At 39.4% G+C, this 26,325-nt stretch overlaps 1 protein-coding gene across 1 annotated transcript in view; it reads right to left on the reverse strand.

The window, feature by feature from the left end:
- Window positions 1–223: 223 nt before the first annotated feature.
- The window catches only part of PREX2 (phosphatidylinositol-3,4,5-trisphosphate dependent Rac exchange factor 2), a 294,568-nt gene continuing 268,466 nt past the window's right edge, over window positions 224–26,325 (reverse strand). Inside the window, exons 38-40 of the mRNA XM_028111247.2 lie at window positions 12,180–12,282; window positions 5,740–5,807; window positions 224–269 (exon numbers count right to left, since the gene is read on the reverse strand). Of these exons, the coding sequence (XP_027967048.1) occupies window positions 224–269; window positions 5,740–5,807; window positions 12,180–12,282 (217 nt within the window). The remainder of the gene's footprint in view (window positions 270–5,739; window positions 5,808–12,179; window positions 12,283–26,325) is intronic.

Consider the following 26,325-nt stretch of genomic DNA (forward strand, 5'->3'; position numbering starts at 1 on the left):
ATACATACAGAGATGAGCTGGTGAAGCTTCGAATTGTCCGAATGACCTCCAATCCGTAGCCAGCACAAATATCCAAGTATAGGTTGAACACTGGTTAGTTACTCCATGGTGAAGGATTTAGAGAAAAAAAAAAATTCATTTCTTGAATGAAGAATGTGTAGCCAGCATGTCCTCTGTCTGATGAGCAGAAGCTTCTGCTTGCCTGGTTCCTTGGGAATTCTCTTCATTCTTCTCCTGCGGGGGGAGGCGGCTCGCACAGCTTATAGAGCCTAGAAAAGGCACGGAAGAGTGTGACATGGGCCTGGCATATTGCCATCACCTGACACGTTGTTACCGGTAGGAAAAGGATATCAACAATGATTGCCTGGCTCAGGAGTCATGATCATATTGCCTATTTTACTAAACATCACATATGAATTAGCAAACTCCAAAACCTCGGTTCTATTATTCAGAAAACACCAGTGTCTCTTTGCTGCTCTAGAGGACTGGCGATGCCTTTTCCACACCAGCTGCTTCTGCTCTGGGCTGCCAAACCCGACTGCTCACCTTGCTGGCAGCAAAATCGATTCTCTGAATTCTAGGAGATGATATTATTATGATAATTACCATCTTGTCTATCATGATGAATTTGTAGCAAAACAGCACCTGCTCAGAGGGGTCTGCTGGCTTTCTGACCCATTTTCGAAAGTTGCTTCATTTTGTACCATCTCTTCGGTGCAGTCAGTTAAGAATAGGGCTGATGTGGCAGAGTCCTGAGGCCTGACTCTCCAAACACAATTATCTGGTGTTTCCTGAGGAATACCTGACCAGCTCTGCCCATCTTTCCTCTCACCTGTCAGCAGAATCAGGTGGAGATTCAAGTGGGTCCAGGCATCTCCTTGAGCTGGTGGAGATGCCCGGAAGTGCTCCCTCTTGGCATCCCAGATCTAGATGTTTGAGGTCATTTAGCATTAAGGCAAGGGGTGGGGGACTGAAGGAGGATTGTATAAGCTCCAGGGCTCCACATTCTCCTGACTGGTTATATCCTAGCTCCAGAATGAAATGAAGGAGAACATAATAGCTGCAAGACAGCCAGGGACCAGACAGGGCAAACCTATATGGAAGGCACAGGCTGAGTGAAGATCAGCTGACAAAGCTGACCAGGTGTCGGACTACAGACACTCCCAGTCCTATAGTTCGTGGCCACGCTGACCCTACTTCAGAGCTTCGTCTGTGATCTAAACATCTTAAGTACAGGTGTCAACTTTGCTCCTTTTAAAAAGTCCTCCAAACTCAGGGGTAGCTGTGGTGATTCACTTCTTTTATAGATTAAATCGGGCAAAGTTTACATGAGTTGTTGACAAACTCAGCAAATTCTGTTTCCTCTTCCTTCCACATTTAATCCCATGCTAATTCTAAATCAAATGGGGGAAAAGACTGAAAAAGGGTGAATATTGAGTTAGAAACCTAGTTAACAAAATAAACTCTCCTAGTCTGGAAACACACAGAAAAAGTTACTGCCTTTGGAGATTTGCAAAATGTATTTCAAGTCTGAAAGGTGCTTAATGCTCTACAAGTCATCTCCATGGAAGAAAATGAATACTGAAATAAGGACATCTCACATCAGAAGAGCTCATTTCATCCTTCCCGGAGAAAAGAATACATTAAATTGAGCTGATATAGTTCAAAGCTGCCTTTGCAGTTGAAAAATATGGTGTTGCTTCAAAATGCATTCCCAGCGCTGGAATAATAGAATGATCAGAAAGTTCTTTTCCTAATTTCTATCCTTTCATTTCCCTGATAGCACTGCCTAATGGGTAGAAAGGCAGTGGCCTTACTCAGGTAGAACAGAAACAGTAAGCTGAGTGGCGATGTCCTACCCCGTGAGATCTGGGCTGCGCCATGACATTCCATTACCTTGCACTGCACGTTTCCACATAATGGAGCTAATGCCACTGGGTAGGTGAGTCTTTGAAATGTCTGCCTTGCAAATTGGCAAAAAGGCTACTCCCTGTGATCACCTAATGAAATAATAGCTCTGGGTACTGCAGAGCTGGGCAGATTCAGCTTCTGTGAGGCTTCTTGGAAGTGACTCAGGGTTATTTCAGTTCAGACACATTTGTAATGGAGATTGTGGGGCTTGGGGAATTTAGAACAGGCAGATGAAGTTGGGAAGCAAAATGTAATAGTTAAGAGTTGGACTTTTACCCTGCACTGAGGCATTTGTTTCTCTGGTAGCTAAACTGCTAGGTAACGGGAGGCCTGGTTTTGCCCAACATTTTAGGACCCTTGTCTTCTCATTCCACTCAGGCACACCCATGCCCCTGTGTGAAAAGGTTTGTTCCTGGCTCCATTTTCTTCTTTGCCTGTTGGGGCTCTGGCAGCCATCTTGGAACTGGTATTTCCAGCCCAATCCCCATCTGCCGTAAGTAGAACTTTCAAACTTCAATCTATAGATCATGCCCTTCATCTTTCTACATGGCATAAATAAAAGTTGTGTTGAGGGAGACCACAAAGCAAATGCCTCTTTTGAAGGCTAGAGCGTCAATAATAATCTGTCCTAAGGCAATTCTCCCTAGCTTACAGATGAGAAAACTGTCTCAGAGAAAATAAATAACCTGGCTAAATAAGGTCACAAGCAGGAGCTGGAACTCAAAACCGTGTTTTTCACTTGTAACCGCCACCGTATGCTGCTTCACAATTAAGCAAATAAAGAAAATCAAGCTGTCATAGCACAGTGGTTTCCAGGTTTTGGGACATAATAGAAAATAAGACCAGTGTGTCATTACATCTAAAATGTAATATTTGGTTCTTGATGAAGATTAGGTTTATTCCTCTGAAGATGCAGCACGTGAACGTGAGGGGAAGAACGTGGTTTGTACCGCCCACAAAGGCATCTCCACGTAGGTGTCCCATTGATCCTCAGCCCCAATATTACTGAGATGAGCTCATCCTCTTTTCCCTTCACGTGCTTATTTTTCTCAGTGACTAGAACCATTTGCCCCTTGTCACCCAAACCAAAGATTTGGTAGTCATTCTAGAATCTTCCTTTTCCCTTCATCCAACTAGTGTCCAAAGACTATTAATTCTGTCTCCTAAATATCCCTTGAACCATCCTCTCCTTTTCATCCTCAGTGCCATGACAATCTCCTCTCAAGCTCCTGCCTTCAGTCTTAGCTGTCCTCAAATGGATCTTCTTAATGGTGCCAGAGATAAATTTGAAATTTTAAATCTTCCAGACAGGAAGACTGCATTTTAATGCCTCCCTAGTGTCTTCAAGTGAAATCAGAGCTCTTCAGTATCCCATACACGTCTCTTCCTGATCCAGCCCCTGCCTATGCCTCCAGCCTCACCTTGTATCATTCTTAAATCACATTCAACCCACCAGTCATAGAGATCTGGGTGTAGTTCCCGGAGTGAGATGTGCTCTCCAGGCGTGGGTGTGATCACATCAGCTGTGGAGGACATCTATTCCATGCCGATTGGGCCAGGAACACTCTGCAACCTCCCCTCTCTGTCCTTAGGCTGAGTTTTGTGCCCCTTCTCTCTGTTCTCATGGCAATCTGTGCCTATGTCTGCCACAGTACTTACATTTTGGATACTGTTCTCATTTTATTCAATTGTCTCTCTACTGCACCCCATTGACTAGTGGAAGGGACCAAGTCTTTATTTCTAGCTTTTAACAGTGTCTGACATCTACAAACATATGGCAGAAAGTCAACATATTGTCTGCTGAGGTGAATTTTAAGTAGTGAAAGACAGTGACGGGGAAAGGAAAACTATGGGAGAGATAGGTAAGGGATTTTAACCAAATATTATCTCAGGCAGAGATAGCAAACTCTATCTCCTCCATGAAGATATTTGCAGAAACATCACCCCAGACTTGTCTATGGGTGGCCTGTTCTTGAGAGCCAAAATTTGTTCTTCAATTTGCTGTCTTTGGGCAGGAATCCTGGTTCTCAGCTATCTCCGGCCCTCTGGGCCCTCGGCACTGTCTCCACACCACCTCATAGAGTGCTTCTCGCATTCTGCCTTTCCTTCTAGTTATGTTTTGTCATCCCATTTCTTTGCCTGAAAGGTCCTTAAGGGCTGGAATTGTTTCTATCTCATGTTTATGTTCTCCATGGGGCATAGCAGGGTGCTGTGCATTTCTTAAGTCCTCAATAAATATTTGTAGAATGAGTGAAAGAATACATAGAACTAAATTTAAAAATTACTCACAATTTCTCCCTTGGGATTATTACTCTCTCGTAAAAAATGTCAACTCTACAGCTGGCACATTTTATTATGTTTCAGTTCAAGTGTTTTAAAACACAACCCAATAAAGAAAAAAGTGAGTTCATCGGATTCTTTTCTTGTATTCAGCTTGCGTACTGGTTTATTGATCAAGACGCTGAAGTCTTATCTTAACCCCACTCTTTATTAGTGTTTATAAGCTCTAGCTAAGAAGACCTTGCTAAGCCATTATCTTGTTTTCTCATTGGGATTTTAACACTTCACTGGGTCTGTTATCCAAATATACCATGTCTGCTCAAGGTGTTAGAGAATGCTTAGGTGAAATGATTCTTTAGCAATAGAAGGTCTTTCTAACCTAATGAACTATGCAAGATAACATTGATAAGACTTGAAGATTAAATAGAGTCAGAAGTCAGCACTAAAAATAAACACACTTAGAACACAGGGCTCCATCCATTGTCAGGGGGAAAAAATGTTTCCCCTTTGGAAAGTACTTCCATTACCCACATACTTTTGTAGAATGAAATATAACTTCATAAATGCTACAGTCATCATTCTCACTCTGGTAACTGCTTTGTAAACAGAAACAAAGAGTGTCTTGTCTGTGACAGTGCTTGGAGGAGGGTACTTTTTGTTAAAATGCCAATTGTATAAAAACAATCAAATGTAAAAGAAATCACTTAATATTGCCCCACTTCGAGAGAGATGGCTGCCTACCCTAATGCCACCAGGGAAATGAACATTTCTTTGATGGCTGTTCCCATGTTCATTTATTCCAAAGGTGAATTAGAGTCCCTTCTTTTGATGATATGTGAACTGGGAATATCTGGCCTGATCACAAAGAAAAAGCTCATTCATTCATTCATTTATTCATACATTCTTGAAAGCCGATATTCAATGTCTAGTATATAGCACTATGATGAGCAAGGAATAAAACCCAAAAAAACCATATTCGCTGCCTCCAAAGAATTCATATTCAGGTTGGGCAAGGAGTCATGGAATAATATTTTGTAACACAATATGATAAGGGCTATACTAGACCAATACAAGATGATAAGGGAGCACAAAGAGGAAGAAAATTCAGCCAAGACGTTGAAGAGAAAAGGACATCTAAGTTGGGTTTTGTGGTTAAGTAGGGGTTTTTCAAACAGACACAGATGGGAAAAGCAATCATGCCCAAGGTAACAGCATGTGCAGGCATAGAAATAGAAATGAAAATGGCATTGCGTTGGTTCAGTACAGTTGGAATACAAATTTTAGTAGCACCTATGTAGACTGCAAAACAATAATGTCAAGACTTCTACCTGTTACCTCTCAGTTTGCTTCCCCTAAACTTCCGTTGAATTCAGAGACCATCTATGCCTAGTCACATTTAGCCACAGAGTGTTTACAAGGCCAATTTGCATGCTTACAATCAGTACTGCACTAGGCATGTGCTGGGGCAGGTGCATAAGCTGTGAGTGACCCTGCCTGGGAAATGGCGGCCAGCCCTTTGCGAAAGAGCAGACCTGGGGAGTCACTTACCTTGGAGCAGACTGTGGGGTTCGGTCTCTGATTCCCAAATTCTTTGCAGTGTTCTGAACTCTTGCTCCCTGAAAGAATCAGGGAAAATCATTTTTTAGCTTTACATTGTATTAGTAATTATTTAACATACCATTAACATTTGAGAGTAGAGTATTTATTCCCTCAATGTATTTAATGTCAAGAGAGACTAGAAGAAGCAGAAGAGGGAAATCATCATCTGAGCATTTTCATAACTAATGCTTTTAAGAATCAAAATATGCTGATATATCATTCCAAAGGATTGATATTTATTTCAGTAGCCATCCAAATCATTCAAAATAAATTTAAATCACAGCTTCCTGTTCACTATCTCAGCTACATCTTTATTCCTAGAAGCAAGCAATACTTTAGATGTTGAAAATAAGAAATAAGCAGGCTACAAATACCTGCTGTGTCCCCACTTTCGGGGATCAGAAATCACAATTCTATCGCACTCATGCACCTGTTTTGTCCTTATCTGAATAATTAGCTATTTTAAACTTCATAGTATTTATCAAGAAAATATTTTCTTAAATAGTTCTAAAGCAATTTCTGGACAAGGCATGGGCATGTGGATCTCTGAAATGTAAGAATTCTGTCTCGAAGTTTAGAGTCCAAAGACAATGTACTTTAGCCATGAAAAAGTCTTCACAACCTGTCAAGTTCATGAATGATGCTATAATCATTGCTCAGTTCCTAATGGTAATTAGTTACTACATAGAACCAAACACCAGGGTTTGGGGCTGAGAATAGATGAAGGAGAGTGGTTTAAAAAAAAACAACTCCGAAACTCTCTCTCCTGCTACCAAATTTCTGAGCTGTGGGAAGGGGAGAAAGAAAAGGAGAAAAGGAAGAAAGGAAAACAAAACCTATTTTCTCAAGTTGGACCAAATAAAGGAAAGCAAATAGGGAAAAGGGGTGGGGGTGGCAGAAAGACAGATGGGAAGGAATTTAGGAATCCCAATTAAACAGTTAAAAAATAACTCTTTATTTTGTAGTACTTTTCGACTTAGAGAAAAGTTATAAAAGCAGAACAGAGAGTTCACATACCCAGCTATGTAACCTCCCTCTAACACTTACCCTATAGTATGATGACCAAAACCAGGGAAACGTCAGTACAATGCTGCAAGTCTTATTCAAATTTCACCATTTCCCACACTTGTGTCCCCTTTCTATTCCAGGATCCAATCCAGGATCCCCTACTGCATTTCGTTTTCTTGTCTCTTCGGTCCTCTGATCCATAGCACTTCCTCAGTTTCTCTTTGTCTTTCATGACCTTAATATTTTTGAGGACTACTGGTCATTATTTTGCAGAATGTTTCTCAATTTGGGTTTGTCAGATCTTTCCTCATGATTAGATAGAGGACATGCATTTTGTGCCTTCTCAGTGCATGAGATCACTGACATTGACTGTCACATGATGTCTCTACGTCTTATCATCGGTGCCATTAACTTCCATCACTTGGTTCAAGTGATGTCTGCCAGATTTTTCCACTGTAAAGTTTCTACTTTTCTTTTTGTAGTTAATAATTTTTAATTATTATTAGTTAATAATTCTTTTTGTAGTTAATTATGTTGGGGAAGATACTATGAGACTCTGCACATATATTGTTTCTCTTCAAACTTTTGCTCACTGATTTTAGCCTCCATTGGTGTATCTTGTCTGCAAAAATGATACTGTAGCATTTAGGAAGGAATGCTTCTATAAATAAGAGTCATCCCTTCTCCCCAAATCCATTATCTATTTATTCAAGTATTTATTGAAATTAGTATGAATTTATGAATATTTATTTTATTCTGAGTTATTATCCAATATTTCTATTATTAATAATTTTTTTTGTTAAAATTGTTCCAGATTGGCTGCTAGGAACATCTTCAGGTGACTTCTCATGTCCTCCTGAAAGAATCACAAGCATTTTTGAATACTTGTTTATTTTTTGGTACCTCAAGATGTTCTAGGCTCATCTTCTCTGTCTCAGCTGGAAATTAACCACTCCTCCAAGGATCGTTGGTTCTTTTTAATGGAGACTTATATTTAGAACCCAAGGTCTGGACACTGGGTATGCTCATTGCTACTAAGGGCATGTAACTGCTTCTAGGTCTTCTCAGTAGACAGGCTAGTTGACTAATGCCAACAGACTCAAACATCTATAGTTATTTCTACATCTATGTATATCTCTGTGTGTGTCCATCAGTTCAAGCTGCTACCTCTGATTCAATCCCAGGCCATAGGTTTCGTTCTGGATTACAGCCTTTTCCCTTCCCCTATTTTTAACTTCTTTTTCTCACAGTAAGAAACTTTATTCTCATTATTTACAATATATTTACTTATCTATTCAAGCCTAGTATACACAAGCCTAGTTTTATAATTTCTGAATCATATCCCTGTGGGAAACAGATTTACTAAACTATAGTATTTACGTATAATTCTTTTTGTCTTTAGTCTCATAATATTCCATTAAATAATCTAATGAAAGACTTTTACGTTCTTAAAAGGTTGCAAATAAAATTGATGCTTATCATGCTGACCACAACTATTGGCATATTCCACAGCGAATTCAACTATATAATTCTTCATATACTCAACATGCCAGGTACTTGCACTTTTTAATAAAAGATTTCTTTATTTGAGAGAAAAAGAGAGAGAGGGAGAGAGAGAGCGTGCATACACGGAGGGACAGAGGGAGAGGGAGAGAGAAACTTAAGCAGACACCACGCTGAGCACAGAGCCTGATGCGGGGCATGATCTCATGACCCTGAGATCATGACCTGAGCTGAAACCAAGAGTCAGACGCTTAACTGACTACACCACCCAGGCGCCCCGATACTTGCACTTTTATACCTTGCTCATGTTGCTCCCTCTACCTAAATACTCTCTCTCTCATCTTTCCTACCTGTCCACATCACATTTATCCCCCCAGGCTCAAATCAAATACCATCTTGGGCAATAATTAATTGGTCCTTCACTGTATCAGGTACTGTTTTAAGTACATTGAGTATATTGCTTCATTTAATCCTCACACCACTATGGGGCAAGTGCTATTATTATCTTTGTTTTAATAATGAGGAAACTAAGTAACAGGGAGACTTGCAATCTTGTCCCAAATGATACAGACAGTAGACACTGGCCTGGGATTCAAGTTGAGGTTGTTTGGCTCAAGAATCTATGCTATTAAGCCACTATCATATTATCACTTGCAGCATGAAGCCTTTTCCTGGTTATTCTAGTTAAAACTAATCCATTGCCCACACGTCATTCAGCATTTACTCTCTGCTAGGTACTATTCTGGAAACCTGTGCCACCAAAATAAAATATACTCAGTGTCCCAGCCATTGAGGGGCTCACTGTCTAATCACTCATTTACTCCCTGTCTTCCATCCTAAAACACTGAGGTTGTATATCACTTGTCTGTTGGTGCCTGTATCACCATGATTTGCCCCCATGTGGCCATCATGAGATGGGGCAAGAACCACATCTTCCTTAGTCTTTGATATTGGTGCCCAGTATTATGCCCTGAGATTGGAGGTAAGGAGACAGAATTCTTTGAAATTCCAGTTTTATTAAAAAGGCCAAAACATTTTTGAGATCAGCTTCAACCAAATAATACTTGGAATGATTAATTTGCAGGATAGAAAACTTGGTTTCTAACGTCAATGAGAGCTTCTCCCTCAAGCCTTTTATTAATGAGATCCGTTGGTTATGTCAAAGTGCTGCCTAGGATTATGATCATCGTTATCAAAAAATTAGAACCGCCATGGGACCCTTCCTTCTATCTTTCAGCTTTCCTTCCAACAACTCAACCAGGGCATTCAACAAGTCTATGAAAAGCACATACACAAAATCTGTACATGAAAACAATAGTGCAGTTAGAAGAATAAATCCTGCTGAAGAGCTTCTTCTTCCTAAAAAGGAAACTAAAGATCTTAGAGAATCTTATTTATTAACCTGGCAAATATCCCAACCATTCAGTCTCTGGAGAGTTGAATCTAAATAGTTGAAAGGCAAAGGGAACAGAAAAGTTAGATCTTTGATTCCCACCTGTGTTCTAACTACTCAGATCACAGGCAGGGGAGAGATGGCTTGTAGAGTGGATCCCAGCCACTAATCTCACTTCCTGTACCAGCTGAACCCTGGGGAGAGGATGAGCAACAGAGGGAGTATTGCAAAAGTCTCTCTGTGCATCAGTTTAGCCCAGTTTCTCCAAAGAGAGGGGTCCCAGGCTCTCTGATCTTTCATGAAGAAGTCAGAAATCAGCTCTTTGTCTCCAAGCCATTTGGACCAGAGAAACAAGTAACAAAGGAGGGAAGCTACCTATTCTAAATGTATTTATTTTAAAAATACGGAAGGGAGAAGTGATAAATACGGAAAAACAGTGCAGTTTAGAAATCAACCGTGATTTGATAAGAAACTTCATAACTTTTCAGTTGACTTAAGTTATATTTTATATATATATTAATAATATATGTAAATATCATTATGTACATTGTATCTCAGAAAGGTCTGCACCGGTTAAACAAGTCATTAGGGCTTACATAATATGATTTTTACTTTCCATCTCTATTTTATCTATCTCTTTTTTCAGTTGTGAGAACTTAAAGGTTTTGATTATTGAAGTCCATATAATATGACTGTATATCTAGCCAATCCATCATTATTCCTGTACTAGAGTATTCTAACACAGGCTAATAACAGTCTCTTAGTCTTGCCATAAACTATAATTTTGAGATGGCTCCTTCAAGTCTTAGTGCAAACCTACTCTAACAGCAACAGAGTGAAACAGAATGTTTAGTCTCTTGCTGTATTTTTGGCATCCCAAACCCAACCCTGATATGGATAATCACAAGTTTACCTTGATCTATTTTTTAAAACCAAATTTGTATATCCACCCAAAAAATCCTTCCAAAATCTGCTGGCATTTGCATCTGTATTTGCCCTTTTCCAGCTGACCCACAGTGCGTCCCGTGCTTCTTGTGGATCTAACCTTTACTTAGCAAATCCCTCCTGGACCTTGTGAGATCTTGGTTTTCAGTCTCCAGCCCCAGGGTTCCCAGCCTGAAGCTCCAATGTAGCTCTACTTGTTGTACCTTTATTCCGAATCGCAGACCCCAAACTGGTGCTGGCCTCATGACAGCTTCCATGGATTTTTTTTTTTTTTTTTTTTGACATTCTGTAGTATCATCTTGGGAGCAAACCCTCAGGGATTTGTATGTTTGTGTAAGAGTTATATGCTAAGTCTTGAGTAAATAAAGCAGTTTTAACTACAAAAGCATATCTTGAAAACTAAGTCCCTTGGGGTGCCTGGGTGGCACAGCTGGTTAAGCATCTCTTGGTTTCTGCTCAGATCCTGATCTCAGGGTTGTGGAATGGGCCCCAAGTTGAACTGAATCGGGCTTGAGCTCAGAGGGGCGTCTGCCTGAGACTCTCTCTCCTTCCCCCTTGGCCCCTCCCCCCGTGTGCTCTCTTTCTCTCTCTTTCTCTAAAATAAATAAATAAATCTTAAAAAAACCAAAACAAAACAAAACTAAGTCACTCACTATCACTGGGGAATTCAAACCAAGTGAGCATGTAAATCAATTTTCTGTGGTAACCCTGAGAAAATGTGGAAGAAAATATAAAATTGATATTTTCCAACTTATTTTGTGTTTCTACTAAGTTGTGTCTTTTCTATTAAATTAAGTACATTTTCCTAATAATCAACAAATTAGAGGTTAGTGCATTTTTCTTATTTTTTAAAAGAATTTTAAGAGTTAAAAACCAAACTGTGACATTTAAAATACCATTGGGTATTATATCCAGAACTTCATTCTCTTGATAAGAAAAGTATATTCCCACCTATAAATACTTCAGTGACCTAAAGACATTCCTAAGATTGCTATTCATCCTCTGAAGGAAAATCTGAGGTATGTGCTTTATCTTCAGAATAATGCACAAGTTTCTTAGCATGGCTTGGCATTCCCTTTGGGAGCTCCAGGAGCAAGCAGGGCCCTCAATTCTTTCCTCTTCCTTGTCTCCAACCCCTTCCTCAATGTATTCCCAGAGCCTTAGTAAATCACCTGCAATGCCCCAAAAATGTCATGCACCCCCTGACCTTGTCCTTTACATAAGCCCCAAATCCACTCCTGCCCGATATGCCTGTCCAACCCCTTTCCTCCTTCAGGTTACCTCTTTAGGCATCTCTTTTTGTAGCTTGGCTAAATTTCTTGGAGAGCCCTCATATAGATGTCTGTACTGCCTTCATCCCTGGGAGTGTTTCTTGTCCACACTTACCCTCTGAGCCCGGAAAACTGTCCCTCACATCCAGGCACCCGTGAGACACCTGATAAATGCTGATTATTCCAATTAAACCTGATAAATCCTGATTAAAAGGAAGCCTCAAATCCAGGTCCTGTGAAACAGTCCCTATACGGTGCGTGAGACTTACCTGCTTCCGCATCACATCTGTGGCCTGCATGATGTAGCGAGGAGGCAGCCCATGGCTTCGGGCCAGAATGATGGCCTGCTCCAGTGTCACACTCAGGGTGCACCTGTGTGCAAAAGCAAAAGCAAGTCAAATGCCACGGGCTCCCATTAAGCACCTCAAAAACAGTTTGGGTTACTAATGAAGAAGAGCAGAATATATTACACCTAATCTCCCTCCTCAGAGAGTTACTCATTTTTCTTTGGGTATCCCCCATGTATTCGAGAGGTATACATGTTAATAAACTTCTGTTTATTTTTCTCTTGTTAATCTGTCTTTTACTATAGGGGTTTCAGCTAAGAACTCAGAAGGATAGAGGGAAAATTAGTTTTCCTCCCCACACTAATTTCAGAATCAAAAAACGTCAGCCAAAATGGAAGCAGCCAGACAATGAACCATTGATTTTTCTGTATAGAACACCTGTTTTTTGTTTCGTTTGTTTTTAGTAGGCTCCACACCCAGCATGGAGCCCAGTGTGGGGCTTGAACTCATGATCCTGAGAACAAGACCTGAGCTGAGATTAAGAGTCAGATGCTCAACCAACTGAGCCACCCAGGCGTCCCTAGGACATCTGTTTAAAAATAGATTACAGAACTACATGATTGGGGTCCTAAATTAAGTATTTAAATTTAACAAACTCATAATGAACTATGTTTATGAAAGAGTTTATATACATACAATTAAATAAACAGAATTATAATAAAATCTGTTATCAGATATTATTCTTTACCGGTATTTCACATAGTTTAAAAGAAAAGACTTCCTAATATTTTTCATACATATCTACATGACAGTTAATAGATTTACACTAATTTATGCCCAATAGCTTAGAAAAATAGTGAAATTAATATTCACTATGATCAGAATTGATATTTTAAAAAGTATGTTTCTTGGACCCAATCTAAAAGACTGTAAAAATTTCAAAAGGAGCTTTTAATTAGTTATACAGGAAAGTGATGCCCAGAGCAACCCTGAGAAACTCAGAATTCAGCCCCTGAATTCAGTGATTGGTGTGCCTTTGTCCTTTGCCTTCCCTTTTAAGGCATTTCTTTTATGTCCTTCAACATTTTTCTCTTTGACAGCTCTTAGAGCCTACTTATTTGTTAACATTTTCAGGTGCTAGTCTCTGAATTGCTTTTTAGGGGCACCTTTTGCATACATTTCACTAAAATGTTCATTACTTTTAGATGTTTTGTGTAAAATTCATATGAGCAGATTCTGTTTTACTTTGCTTTTCAATTTATGGGTATTTATTCTGATTTTTTTTTCTATTTTTGCATTTACCTCCCTGTAGTTTGGTGGTTTTTTACACACGTATATATCTAGGTCTGTTCAGTTTTTCCTTGCAAATGAAAGGTCTACAAGGCAATTGCTTCTACATGAGGAATATCTAATTCACTTACCCCTGGTTAGGAGGCTGTACTACATTAGTCCAACATGTCTGCTATATTTTGATACTGCCGAATTAAGAAAAAGAGGAGTAAGGGGCTTTAAACGTTACTGCTGAAATTTTAGAAAGAACCTGACAACGTGTAATTGTATTATTACGCATCATTGGATTCTAAGGAGAAACCTGTTAAGTTTCATTGGCTGTTCAATGACCTGAGAAGCATTAACATGACACAGAACTCTTTACAAAGCATTAGTAATACATAGTCTGATGGGCTGAAGTGTTACAATTAGCTTTTGGTAGTATGTGATATTTACAAATATTTAGCATATGAGGTGATAACAACAGATACTTGTCGTTTTACACGCTCCTGCATGCCCTAGAAAGCCAAGGAGTACAGCTGACAGTTCATGCTTAAAAAATCAATTTTTCACAAAGCATTTAATTGTCAGCTTACTTGACAGACCATAACCTTTTCTTCCTCCTTACGGCCTCTACTCCAATTTTAGGTCCTTATTGATTCTAACATTTTAATCAATAACACTCATTACACTAGCTGAATGACACTCAGAAAAAAATCTTTATCTTTTTCTAATCAAACTGAAATATGTCTGTTCTTCTAGATAAAACATGACTTGCCCTCCTTTGCTTATAACACTTGTTGTGAAGAATTTTTAAAAAGCAGCCTATAATTTTTATCCATTTTTAAAATCTTTTTAAACGGATTTATTTCTTCCTACTTCGAGCTATAATAAACAACAGTACAGCAGCAAATTATCTGCCAGAGACTTTAAATCAGAGACTGTAATCTCCCGATCAATCAGCATGGCCAGTACCATGCTCTCTGAGAATGTACCTCAAAGTGTAATTTTCTAAACCAATCACACACGCATCACCTAATAGAAAAATCTACCTTAAAAATGGATGTATATGCTTTCTTTCACTACCATTTCCAAAACAGATGGCTTTGTCTACCTATTATCTGCCTGTCCATACTAACCACTGTGTATGTTCCAATTAGGTCCCAAGATTAATTTGAAATTTTTAAAAAAGTGAAACATTTAGGGGTGCTTGGGTGGCTCAGTCAGTTGGGCATCTGCCTTTGGCTCAGGTCATGATACCAGGGTCCTGGGATTGAGCCCCGCATTGGGCTCCTTGCTCGGCAGGGAGCCTGCTTCTCCCTCTCCCTCTGCCTGACCCTCCACCCCATTTGTGCTCGCTCTCTCTCTCACTCTGCTTTCTCTCTCTCAAATAAATAAATAAAGTCTTAAAAAGATAAAATGAGGTCAATGTGGGAAATAACTGCCTGTGTTTGAGTCACAGTTTATTTGTCCAACGGAGGCCTACTTTTTCCATCACAGCATCACAGGATCCCATTCTCATGAATTAAGCATGTGGAAGAAAGCTCAGCAGTAATACAAAACTTTACTGTTAATATATCACTATTTGATTCCTAGCTTCTTCTCTTCTCTCAGCTATATCAATCAGAAAGTCAAGTGGAAATATTTAGCATTTGCAAGAAACATTCTGATTCTAGCATTCTCTGAAAGATTCCAGATCCAGAGAGTGGCACATGGTTTTTCAACGGTGCATAAATGGATACTCAGAATCAGGTTCTACAAGAGATCATTTGGTTTTATAGGTACTTCGGTGATTACCAGAGAGACAGCTCTGCTAACTCTGGACAAAAGAATGAAGGAGCATTAGGAAGGCTGGGAATCCTAGGCAAATCTATTCAGTACAAAAGTTCTTATCTGACCCACCAATGTCCTTGCTAGCAGTATCTCTGTTTTCGTATTAGACAGTTAAATTAAAAGTTAAAGAAATCTGTATTTTGGCCCCATCCTGGAAAATACGGGCCTTGGTTTTCAGCTCCTTCTAGCTGCAATGTCATTTTTAAAATTTAGACAACTCTTTCCCTGGGAGTCACAAAATAAAAAAAATAAATGTCACAGAGTAGACTTTGTCCTTCATAAAAAGGCATAACAGTGTATAAAACATATACACTGAAGAAAGTTGTTCCATAATTTGAGTAGTAAGACATTCCAAGCAATAGCTCTGCTTAGGGCATACTCCTGAGAAAATGTACTTGACAGGGCTATAAAATTTCTATAATAAATTACATTAAAGATTCTCAACACCCAAGGATCTTCTACATATTTGGTCATGTACCATGATTCTAGACAAAAAACATCAATTTTACTCCCAATTACCTTTTTAAAAAAAATTTTTTTTGTTTTTTTAAATTCCCAATTACCTTTTAAAACCTCCAGAGCTCTAATGCTTCATTTAATGTTGATTCAAATTGTACTGAACAAAGATGCAAATTTCTCAAGGGTTGAAATGCATTAAATTGAACCATTGGGGACATGCATCACATCAACCCATTTGGGCCACAAGGGTGACACAGAAACTCATAGGGAAACTGATGTGGGAAATCAGAACCATGTGAGGTTTATAGCATTGAGCTCTGCTTTCTGACAGTGGATTTATTTGCCGACTCTTAGCTCACAGTCAGGACTCTGCTGTTTTCCTTAGTAGCTAATCATTACATTACTCTCTCTTGGGGGTGATCCCACACTTTCCTATTACTAATGGAGAAGGGTCATTCAGATTCTGACACAAATAAAACACATGAAACACTAGTGTGATGAAAAGCTCTGAATTTGTAGCCACAACAATTTGCTATAAACTAACATAACATAATAAAATTAAATTAAATTTAAAAAAAGAAAAAACCAACTAACACGATGTAGATGATTAAGTGAGCAACATTAAAATAGAAAATGCAATCTTTAGCAAGGGGTAGTTTGTTTTTTACTTCCCCACAGTTGTAAAATTGAGGCTAAATACTACTTTGGAAATTTCTATTGTACTCCTCAATAATGCTACATATTTAATTACAACAGAAAACTATCCTCCAGACAAAACTCACTGGAGTCACTGGATTTAGGGATACACGCTGAGACTTCAAAAGCTTCTTGAGCAGCTATTTCAACTATTTTGTGCAAAAATAGTAGAATTGAGGCACTTGAAGAAATATATTCTCTTTTTTTGTGCTCCTGCAGTATAATTTCTTTTTAGAAAAATAGGATATATGGGAAGCACATACCCACAACTAAAAGTATGCGTGGGGGTCTCCTGAGTTTAAGGGACCATATGTCAAACAACAGTTTTGACCAGTTCTGCAAATGGCGGCATTAGACATGACCCCTTAACCGTCTATATAAACTGCCTAACTATTGAAACTCATCTGAATCATTTCCATCAATGTGAAGGTTAATTTGATTTTGTACGAGATAAAGTGAAGCAAATATAGCAAATTTCACCATTCTGAAATCAGTGAGTTTTGTCCCGATGTAGAATTCTACATAATAATTGGAGTCTGATTTTGTTTTATTACCTCTGGACTTCCAAGTGTACTGCCTCATTTTCACCACCCTTTATAGCTCTGATGCTGCTGTTAGTCATGGAAACAAGAGGGAGAACATTCCCTTAGGGCAAATGCAACCCTCAGAGTCTCTATAGAAGAACATCCTGAGGAACCTATTATTTTGATCATATTCTTTACACGAGTTATATGTCTCATTATGGTTACAGGTGTGTACATTTAGAGCCTTACAGACTGACATTTTTAAAACATGAAATAATTTCCCCCTTTTCTATAGGAGTCTTCTTTTTTCTCCTTTAATTAAAAGCCAGACCCATTATAACTTGTGCAAGTGACTGTCACAAACAAGTTATTAGGACTCTAATCAGCTGTGGTTCTCGGAGATACTCTACTAAGCCAATTACCTGGGCTGCATTCGAGTTTTGCAGAGAAATAATGACTATTTCAATCTCCAGAGAACGAAGCAGGTGAAGTAAACTGAAACATAGCAGCTACTACTGCTCTTTGCACACTCACAGAAGCTTTTTATGACAGATGGAAGGCTCTGCTGATCACTTGATTTTATGCACTCCATGGCATCATCTGAACTTCTGTCCTGAGTAGCCTAAGGCAGATTAGTTTCAACAATCTTTGAACTAAAGATACATTTCTCCTTGTTGGAAAAATATAAATGATTCTGCTCCGTTTCCAACTGTCTTTACTTCTTTGTGCTTTTCTCATGCTCCTGCCTTATTCAGCTATAATAAAACAAGCAGCTGTGGGAAAATAACTGAGTTACAGATTCTCCATTGATAGTGGCCCTCATAAGAAAGTACTTAGAAGAAATAAGATGGAGAAATTATCTAATTCCTTAAAGTTTTCTTGTGAAATGGTATTTTTAGTATCTACAATGTTCCCATTTTTACAAAACCTTCCCAGATTGAGTGTGGTCAAGATTAAAATCACTGCTTTCCTAAAATCTGTGTCTAGTTGTTTATGATTTACCCACTGTTTCACCTCCAGACTGAGAAATGTTATAAGCCCCCAGGCCGTCAAACTAAACTCATCCATTATAACAGACGAATATATTGTGCAGTTCCCCATGTTAACATACCTAAGCCTAGTACCATTCATGCTAATCTAATTTCCTATTTCTTACTATGTCATAAATCTCTCCTCTCTAGGTGCACCGCTAATATCTCTTTTGGTACAACCTCACTCTGACTCTCCTAGTCTTGCCTCTTCCCAGAGAGGGAACACAAGCAGGGGGAATGGGAGAGGGAGAAGCAGGCTTCCTGCCGAGCAAGCAGTCCGATGTGGGGCTTGATCCCAAGACCCTGGGATCACGACCTGAGTCGAAGGCAGACATTTAACGACTGAGCCACCCAGGTGCCCCTCAGCGTCAGACTCCTGATTTCAGCTCAGGTCATGATCTCAGGGTCCTGCAGTCGAGCCCTGCATTGGGCTCTGCCCTCAGCTCAGAGTCTGCTTGAAAATCTCTCTCTCCCCCGACTCTCTTTGCCCTCCCCCCACTTGCCTGCTCTCTCTCTCCCGCTCTTGCTAAATAAATAAATAAATAAAATCTTGAAAAAAATTCAAACATTCAAATGGCTTCCCACTTCTTAACATGCAATACAAAATGTTCACAATATGGTGCCTGGTTTTCCTCCTTCATTCTTCCACTCTACTGTGTACAGTTCTCTGAAATCACCTCTTGTTCTCACGTGCTGCTCCCTCATGGACATGATCTCAGGATGCTTGGTTTGCATCACACATCACACCTTTTCTCATGCCGTAGCATACTTGTGTGAAAGGTGTAGGACTAAAGAGCACAGGCATTGCAGGTAAACTTCCCGAGTTGGAGCTTGGATTTGCTAAAACTGTGTGAACTTGGGCAAGTTACTTAAGCTCCTGAAACTCTCTTCCCTTGTCCTCTGTTTCCTCGTCTCTGAGTTTCATGATATATGCCCCTCAGAGTGTTGTTTCCAGGATTACATGAAATAATCCATATCTAGTACTTAACACAGGGTATAGCATGTTGTATATTCTTTTTTTTTTTTTTTAGATTTTTTATTTATTTATTTGAGAGAGAGAGAATGAGAGATAGAGAGCACGAGAGGGAAGAGGGTCAGAGGGAGAAGCAGACTCCCTGCCGAGCAGGGAGCCCGATGTGGGACTCGATCCCGGGACTCCAGGATCATGACCTGAGCCGAAGGCAGTCGCTTAACCAACTGAGCCACCCAGGCGCCCAGCATGTTGTATATTCTTAACAAATATTAGCAATGTTCATTAATATTACTACCACTACCACCATTGGTAGGCTGGACTGGTAGTATCTGAACTGACTGTTGCCTTCTCAGACCCGACATACTTCCCAGGACTCCATAAGCCTTCCATATACACTTATTGAAAAAAAAATTACATGAATTTTTAATGTGTGGCAACGGTATTACACGTATACTCCTCAAAGGTAAGAGTCATTTCTTTATACTCTGCATTTGTTGAATGCATTGTATGTATTTGTTCAAGAAGTGTTCACTGCTCAAATAAACCTGATGAAGTAATAAATGCTATATAGGGACAATAAATATTAGTAAAAACATAATCACAGATTTCCCTTATGGCTTATACATAGCATATGGCTTTTCTTTCATGAGCAATGGCTTTCACTTTCCTTTCTCTGGGTTTAATCACGGCTCGTACCATGTCTTCTGATTAACCACTCTGGATGAGTTTTGTAGTACTTAGAAAATATATAACATAGTATATGCGATTCATTATTCTTATATTAATTGTTTTTTAAATTTTTTAAAAAGATTTTATTTATTTGTCAGAGACAGAGAAAGAGAGCGCACAAGCAGGGGTAGTGGCAGGCAGAGGGAGAAGCAGACTCCCCACTGAGCAAGGAGCCTGATGCAGGAATCGATCCCAGGACCCTGGGATCATGACCTGAGCCGAAGGCAGACGTTTAACTGACTGAGCCACCCAGGTGTCCCGAATTCATTAATTATTAATCACTCTCATCAAAACCGTCCAGTTATCATTTATCAATATTTTCTGGGCTCAGAAGAAAACATTTGAAACCCTAACAGAATCAGTTCTCTCACACTGTGAACATGACATGTTATATATTCTTTCTCTCTATTGTACTTTGAAACTTATAAATCTATTCCTTGAGTCATTTCATACAGAAAGCCAATCCTCTGACCATCTTTCTCCAATTGTCATCACTAAAGAGAACCTGTGCTCCATAGTATGGCTGTCTGGTTTCCAAGGTGGTTCTTTTGTCAAGACCTTTTTTTTTTTTTTTAGATTTTATTTATTTATTTGAGAGAGAGAGAGAGACAGAGAGAAAGAGACACCTTGCTGAGCAGGGAGCCCGATGTGGGACCTGATCCCAGGACTCTGGGATCATGATCTGAGCCGAAGGCAGACGCTTAACCGACTGAGCCACCCAGGTGCCCAAGACCTCAGACTGTAAGTGCAGTGACACCAAGCACTCTCTCACGTCCCTGGTTTGGCATAGCACAGTACATGCCACACAGTGGTGCTCCATGGTTCCTGTTCCCCTCAATGAATGAATAAAGAAACAAGTGCTAGCACCTGATTCTTTTCAAGTCCTAAATATTTGTCTCTATTTTAATACATATTCTTGGTTTTTGACACCAGGAAAGAAAACTTCCTGTCCTTGAATTCAAGGGGATCCTGTTCTACTGCTCTTGAATGACTTTCTACACGCTACCTAAGGAGGATTCTAAAAATAAGCATTATCTAATAGGGCCCAGTGTTTTGTGTATTCTATTTCTTACAGATCAGAGGAGTTACTCTTGTACTTTTCATACTCCTCTTTCACGCTATGGTGACTCATTACTGTGACTTTTTTTCTAGCTCTGTTGAGATATAATTGACATAAGATTTTGCAAGGTGTATAACAGGTTCATTTGATACACTTATATGTTTAAAATGATTACCACAGTAGGGTTTGCTAACACCTGCATCACATCACAAAATTAACCACTTCTTTTTTGTGGTGAGAATATCTAAGATCTACTTTTCAACTACTGTGATTTTTTAAATAGTTCTTACAAGAACTTCCTTATTTTGGTAGGTATGATCTAATTATTTTAAACAGATGCATTTCATATTTCTCACTCTGTAATGAGAAGTTGGATTCACTATCAGAAACACAGAGTAAGAAAAACTGTGTTCACTATTGCCAGATCTTGCAGTATATGCTTTCACATATATTGCTCATTTATTCCTTATGCCATCTTTTCCAGAAAGAAATCATTATTTCCACTTCACCAATAAAGTCTCCGAGAGAGGGGCGCCTGGGTGGTGGCTCAGTCATTATGCATCTGCCTTCGGCCCAGGTCGTGATCCCGGGGTCCTGGGATCGAGCCCCACGTTGGGCTCCCTGCTTGGAGGGAAGCCTGCTTCTCCCTCTCCCACTCCCCCTGCTTGTGTTCCTGCTCTCGCTATCTCTCTCTCTCTCTGTCAAATAAATAAATAAAATTTAAAAAAATGTTTTTTTAAATTTAAAGTCTCCGAAGACCAGGTGATGTAATCACGGTCACACAGCGAGCAAGTAACAGGATTCAAAACCAGTTTTCTGATTCAAAAGCCAGGGTTCTTTCCATCACACCAAAATCATATCATGTAGATTACTGCATTTAGAAAATTCCAGCTCCCCACATCCATAATTCAACAATCACAATCTCAGTCTCAGCATTTATACTTTAAATGCATTGTTTTGGTAGAGATTAATTCAGCCAGCCCAAACCACTTCACTATGAGTGTACACCCCATCATACAAAAATACATTCATGATTAAAAAGGATTTAGATTTGAAGCATGCTAAGTAAGGATATCGATTGTACAGCAATCAAGTAGGAAAAAGAAACTGAAGGGAGACTGCGTGCCTTCTCTACTACAGATTTGCATTTTTCTATATAAAACGCACTGTTCTGTGTGAAGCATGTTCATTCCCGCAGTGATCTCATTTATTCCGGCTTCTAATTACTTTTAAGTACTGAGCACAGAGCACCAATGTGAAAAGTCTATTGACAACTGGAATGAAGCACCTGAATGAAGAAACTAATTGTTTAATGTTGTTTCTTTTCCCTGCTCCCTTTTATTACCTTAGACCGAGGAAGAATTGTACACCTGAGGGCTAATGCAGTGCGCTAAATACTGCTCAATCCCCAGACACACACAGAGTCTCTGCAAAATTAATATGGAAAGGCCTGCTGCTGTCCTATTGATCTTTCCCACCTTGGTCACCCTTAGCCAAGTGTTTGTGACAAATGGAAAGCTTGAGAAAATTGCCACAAGTCTACAGGCTTTAGGTTCTAAAACCTAATGCCTATGTCCTTGCTCCCCTGGAACAGAGAAGGCAATTTTTCAAATGAAACACGTAAATACGTTCACGTGGAAAAAGGACAAACGGGTATTTGTTTTCAGCAATAAAGAATTCATTCATCTGATATACATACGTCTAATAAAACATTAAATATTTACATTCTCCCTATAAGAAAATGTGAGTGACAGTCTAACAACAGTTGCAATCCAAAAGCCTGTAATCGCTCAGGCAAGTGTCCAGTAGCTTTTACAGAAATAACCTCTGGATGTCTATTGATGCTTTCAAGATTATTGTTTGGTCAAACAGACAGTACTGATGAAATTTTCCCACGACCATTCTGGGTTCCTAGGTGTCACAGCCCAAGAGAGCTGAAAGCCAAGGGGTTAATGGGCATTTGAAAAGAAGGCAGAGAGATGGCAGGCAGAGAGGGGCACTGTGCAAAACAACCGAACAGAATGCAGAAGTGATGGGTAACAGTTGGAGCGAGATCCTGGCAGCAGAAGCACAGCCAAATTGAATACTCCACTAACTCCATATATCTTAAGGCAAAAAAGCAATCAAGTTTAAGGGGCACATTTTCAGCACCGCACAGGGAATTAGCCATGGAAGTCCCATTAAAGATAATGGGACTTTCTATTGCAACTTTCAGTACATTCTCTCAAAGCCCTCAGTATATATCTTTCAGCCTAGGCTTAAGAATCAACTGCCAGGCAAAATATTCCACATCCTTCATTCCTTTCCAGTCAAGCCCATTAAGGTGTGTTTTCCTCTGACATGGTTTTTCATTGCTGAGGTTAGCGCAGAGGCGATCACGGGGATGGCTAATGAGCACTTAGGCACATGAGAGTGTATTTGCTATGCTAAAAATGTGTATGAATATGAAACATCTGCGTGTGAGTTAGGACCTTAATTACCATAGCCACCAGGTTTAAATCTGCATTTCTGCATTTTAGATTTTTCAGCCTGGACTCTTTCACCAAATTATTTCATTTCTGTTTTGTTTTGGGGGATTTAACTGCATAGCTTGGGTACCTTTCCCAGCTGCCCAAAGTTCTTCAACACTACCACCTCTCTCTGCCCCTTTTCTCTACATTGCTGCCTGCCTTTTGTCCTTGCTCCTCAGGTTTTTTGATGACACCAACACTTAAGGGTGTCCGGCATGTGATTTTCATTTGTCTCCCCAATTCTTCGATGCTCTACCATAATTGCTTTCTCTTTGACCTGTTTACCCATGTCACTGAATAGAGCTTTGTTTCAGTAATTTTCATACCTTTCTAGGGGATCCTTCCTTCAGTGTTTTATTCTGAGACTCCTCCTTGGTTGTTCCTCTTAATCAGGGCTCACAGAGGACGGGGCGGTGGAGAACCAAGGAATATTAACATGCCACATGCGTTCCCGGGTGATCATTTCTCAATGTCCATTGTTGGCAGCTGATTATTCTTTTCTCACACCGCTGCACCTTTTCCTGGAATATCTCTTCCCTGTTCCTAACACCTGAAGTGTATTCCCAGAAAATTCTCAGTAATGTTTTAAACCAGCTCAAATATATCTCTGTGAAGCCTTCTCTGACATGGTCCCCTTCTTCAATCTCCCTGTACTCATACTCCCTGTACTCAAGAATCACCCTACCTGTTTTTTTCATAGTCTCTTTGCTATGTCTGTGTGTACGTATATACCCATTTACATTATACCCAGTTATGCACATATATACCTTTAGTCCTTGCTGACTATGAATCTGCCAAAGGACATCCCCATATAAGACACCAAGGACATCTTAACTCAACACATCCCTCTCCACCATGCTCCCAAACAGAAATGCATATTTTCCCTGTGGCAGCCCCATTCCCCACCACCTTCCCAAGCTGGACAGCAGGAATCATCAAAATCTCTCCCTCTCCCCGCTTTCTCTATTTCTCACTGATCATCTAGTTCTGTTACTTGCGTCTCATACCGTTCACACCTTCCCTTTCCCTTCCACCCTCTGCCAATGCCTCAGTTTGGGACCCCCTCATCCCTTCCTGTACTACTGTGAAATCCCAGCTGTCTCCCTACCTCCATCCTCATCCCATCACAGATCATGACAGTCATCTTAAAACAAGCAAACAAAAAACAACAACAACAAAAAAACCTAGGGCGCCTGGGTGGCTCAGCCGGTTAAGCAGCTGTCTTCAGCTCAGGTCATGATCCCGGAGTCCCAGGATCGAGTCCCGCATCGGGCTCCCTGCTCAGCGGGGAGTCTGCTTCTCCCTCTGCCCCTCCCCCACGGCTCACGTGCTCTCCCAAAGTGGAATAGATAAAATCCTTTTAAAAATTTAATCAGATTATTCTTTTGCTGAAAACCCTTCATTGGCTTCCTGGGGCCCCCAGGAGGGAGTCCCAAATCCTTAACCTAGCAGTCAGGGCCTTACATTCTTCTGGCACTTCACTGCCCAGAGTAGTAAACTCTTTACTGTGACCGCCCCCGTAGTACGCTGTTTCACATCTCAGCGCTGTATTTTCATCCCATTCCCTTCCACTGAGCCATCCTTCATTTCCTTCACCTGCTAATCATGAGCCATGCTTTAAAACCTACAACAGGTGTTACCTTAAACCTTCCTGCTTAACAGGATTTCAGTCTCAAGCCTCTGTATTCCTCCAGACGATGTTAGGTGACCTACTACCAATTTAAGATTAACATTGTAAAGGCAGAAATTGCACTTCCTTCTGTCAACTTTCTCCAAGCCACCTGCTCTCCTTCTCCAGGTTCATATAGAGGAAGAGATACCCATATTTCTTCCCTCCTCTGGAGGATAGAAATTTTGGCTTATGACATTTATTACAGTGGTTATAAAATCACTAACCTTGAAGTCCTCAGGAACACATCCCAGAAAGTGACTGGCATTTTATTTTGCTTTAAATATAATTTTGCAGGTTTAGGAAAAACAATAACTTCAGCTTATTTAAAATAAATTTTGAAGAATCATGCCCTCTTCAACAATTTGTATAGTAGATTCTGTATTTATCGCTTTTAAATAGCTAAATACAAATAAAATTTAGTAACACAAATATTTAAATTTTACTATGATGCTCAAAGAGTAAAATTGGGTTTGGCAAATACTGATGAAATTTAACTAATAATTATGTATTTAGATTATTTTTATCAGGGTGCCTGGCTGGCTCAGTCAGTAGAGCATGTGACGCTGGATTTTAGGGTTGTGAGTTCAAGCCCTGCACTGGGCGTAGAGCTTATATTGAAAAAAAAAAAAAACCCACTCTTCTAGATTATTTTTACCAAGATATGTTTAATGTATTATGATTACTGAGACTTTCCCAATTTTAATGATGGAAGGTAATCATGTATAAACTCGTTTTTTATGTACCGAAATTAAGGTTGGTCAGGCCAATATCACGTAGTAACGAGGTCAGAACTAGAAATCACTGCAGTAAGTCACTCTCATAATTACTGTCTTATTCTTCTTTCACAGTAATCTAACTTGAAGAAAACAATGGACATTTTAAAATTACAGTATAATTTAATATACTAATTTATTAAGGTTCATATCAATTGCAAAGAAAAATCTACAAAACTTATATGCAAATTTGACCCACCTCTATGGTAAAGAATTTTTATAAAAGTAAAGAAAGAAAAAGAATGAAACTTCCATCATATTTGAAATATTTGATTTCTTATAATTTTAAGAGAAAATACCTATATTATTTATCTGGTTTTTAAAATTAGGATAAATTGTGGAACTTTATTTGCCTATTTTACAATTCAGCATAATTTGAAATTCTGGCTTTACTTTTCTTTTTTTCTCCCCAGTTTTACTGAGGTTTAATAGACAATTAAAAAATGTATATGTTCAAGGTATATAATTTGATGTTTTATATATATGCACATACATTATGAAATATTCATCCAGTCAAGTTGATCAACATATCCATCACCCCACACAGTTACCATTTTCTTTTTCTTCTTCTTTTTTTTTCGGTGGTGAAAACACTTAAG

This window comes from Eumetopias jubatus, unplaced genomic scaffold (genome assembly GCF_037043125.1).
Source record: "Eumetopias jubatus isolate StellerSeaLion01/CBP00866 unplaced genomic scaffold, mEumJub1_p1.0 scaffold_4, whole genome shotgun sequence".
Taxonomy (NCBI): Eukaryota; Metazoa; Chordata; class Mammalia; order Carnivora; family Otariidae; genus Eumetopias; species Eumetopias jubatus.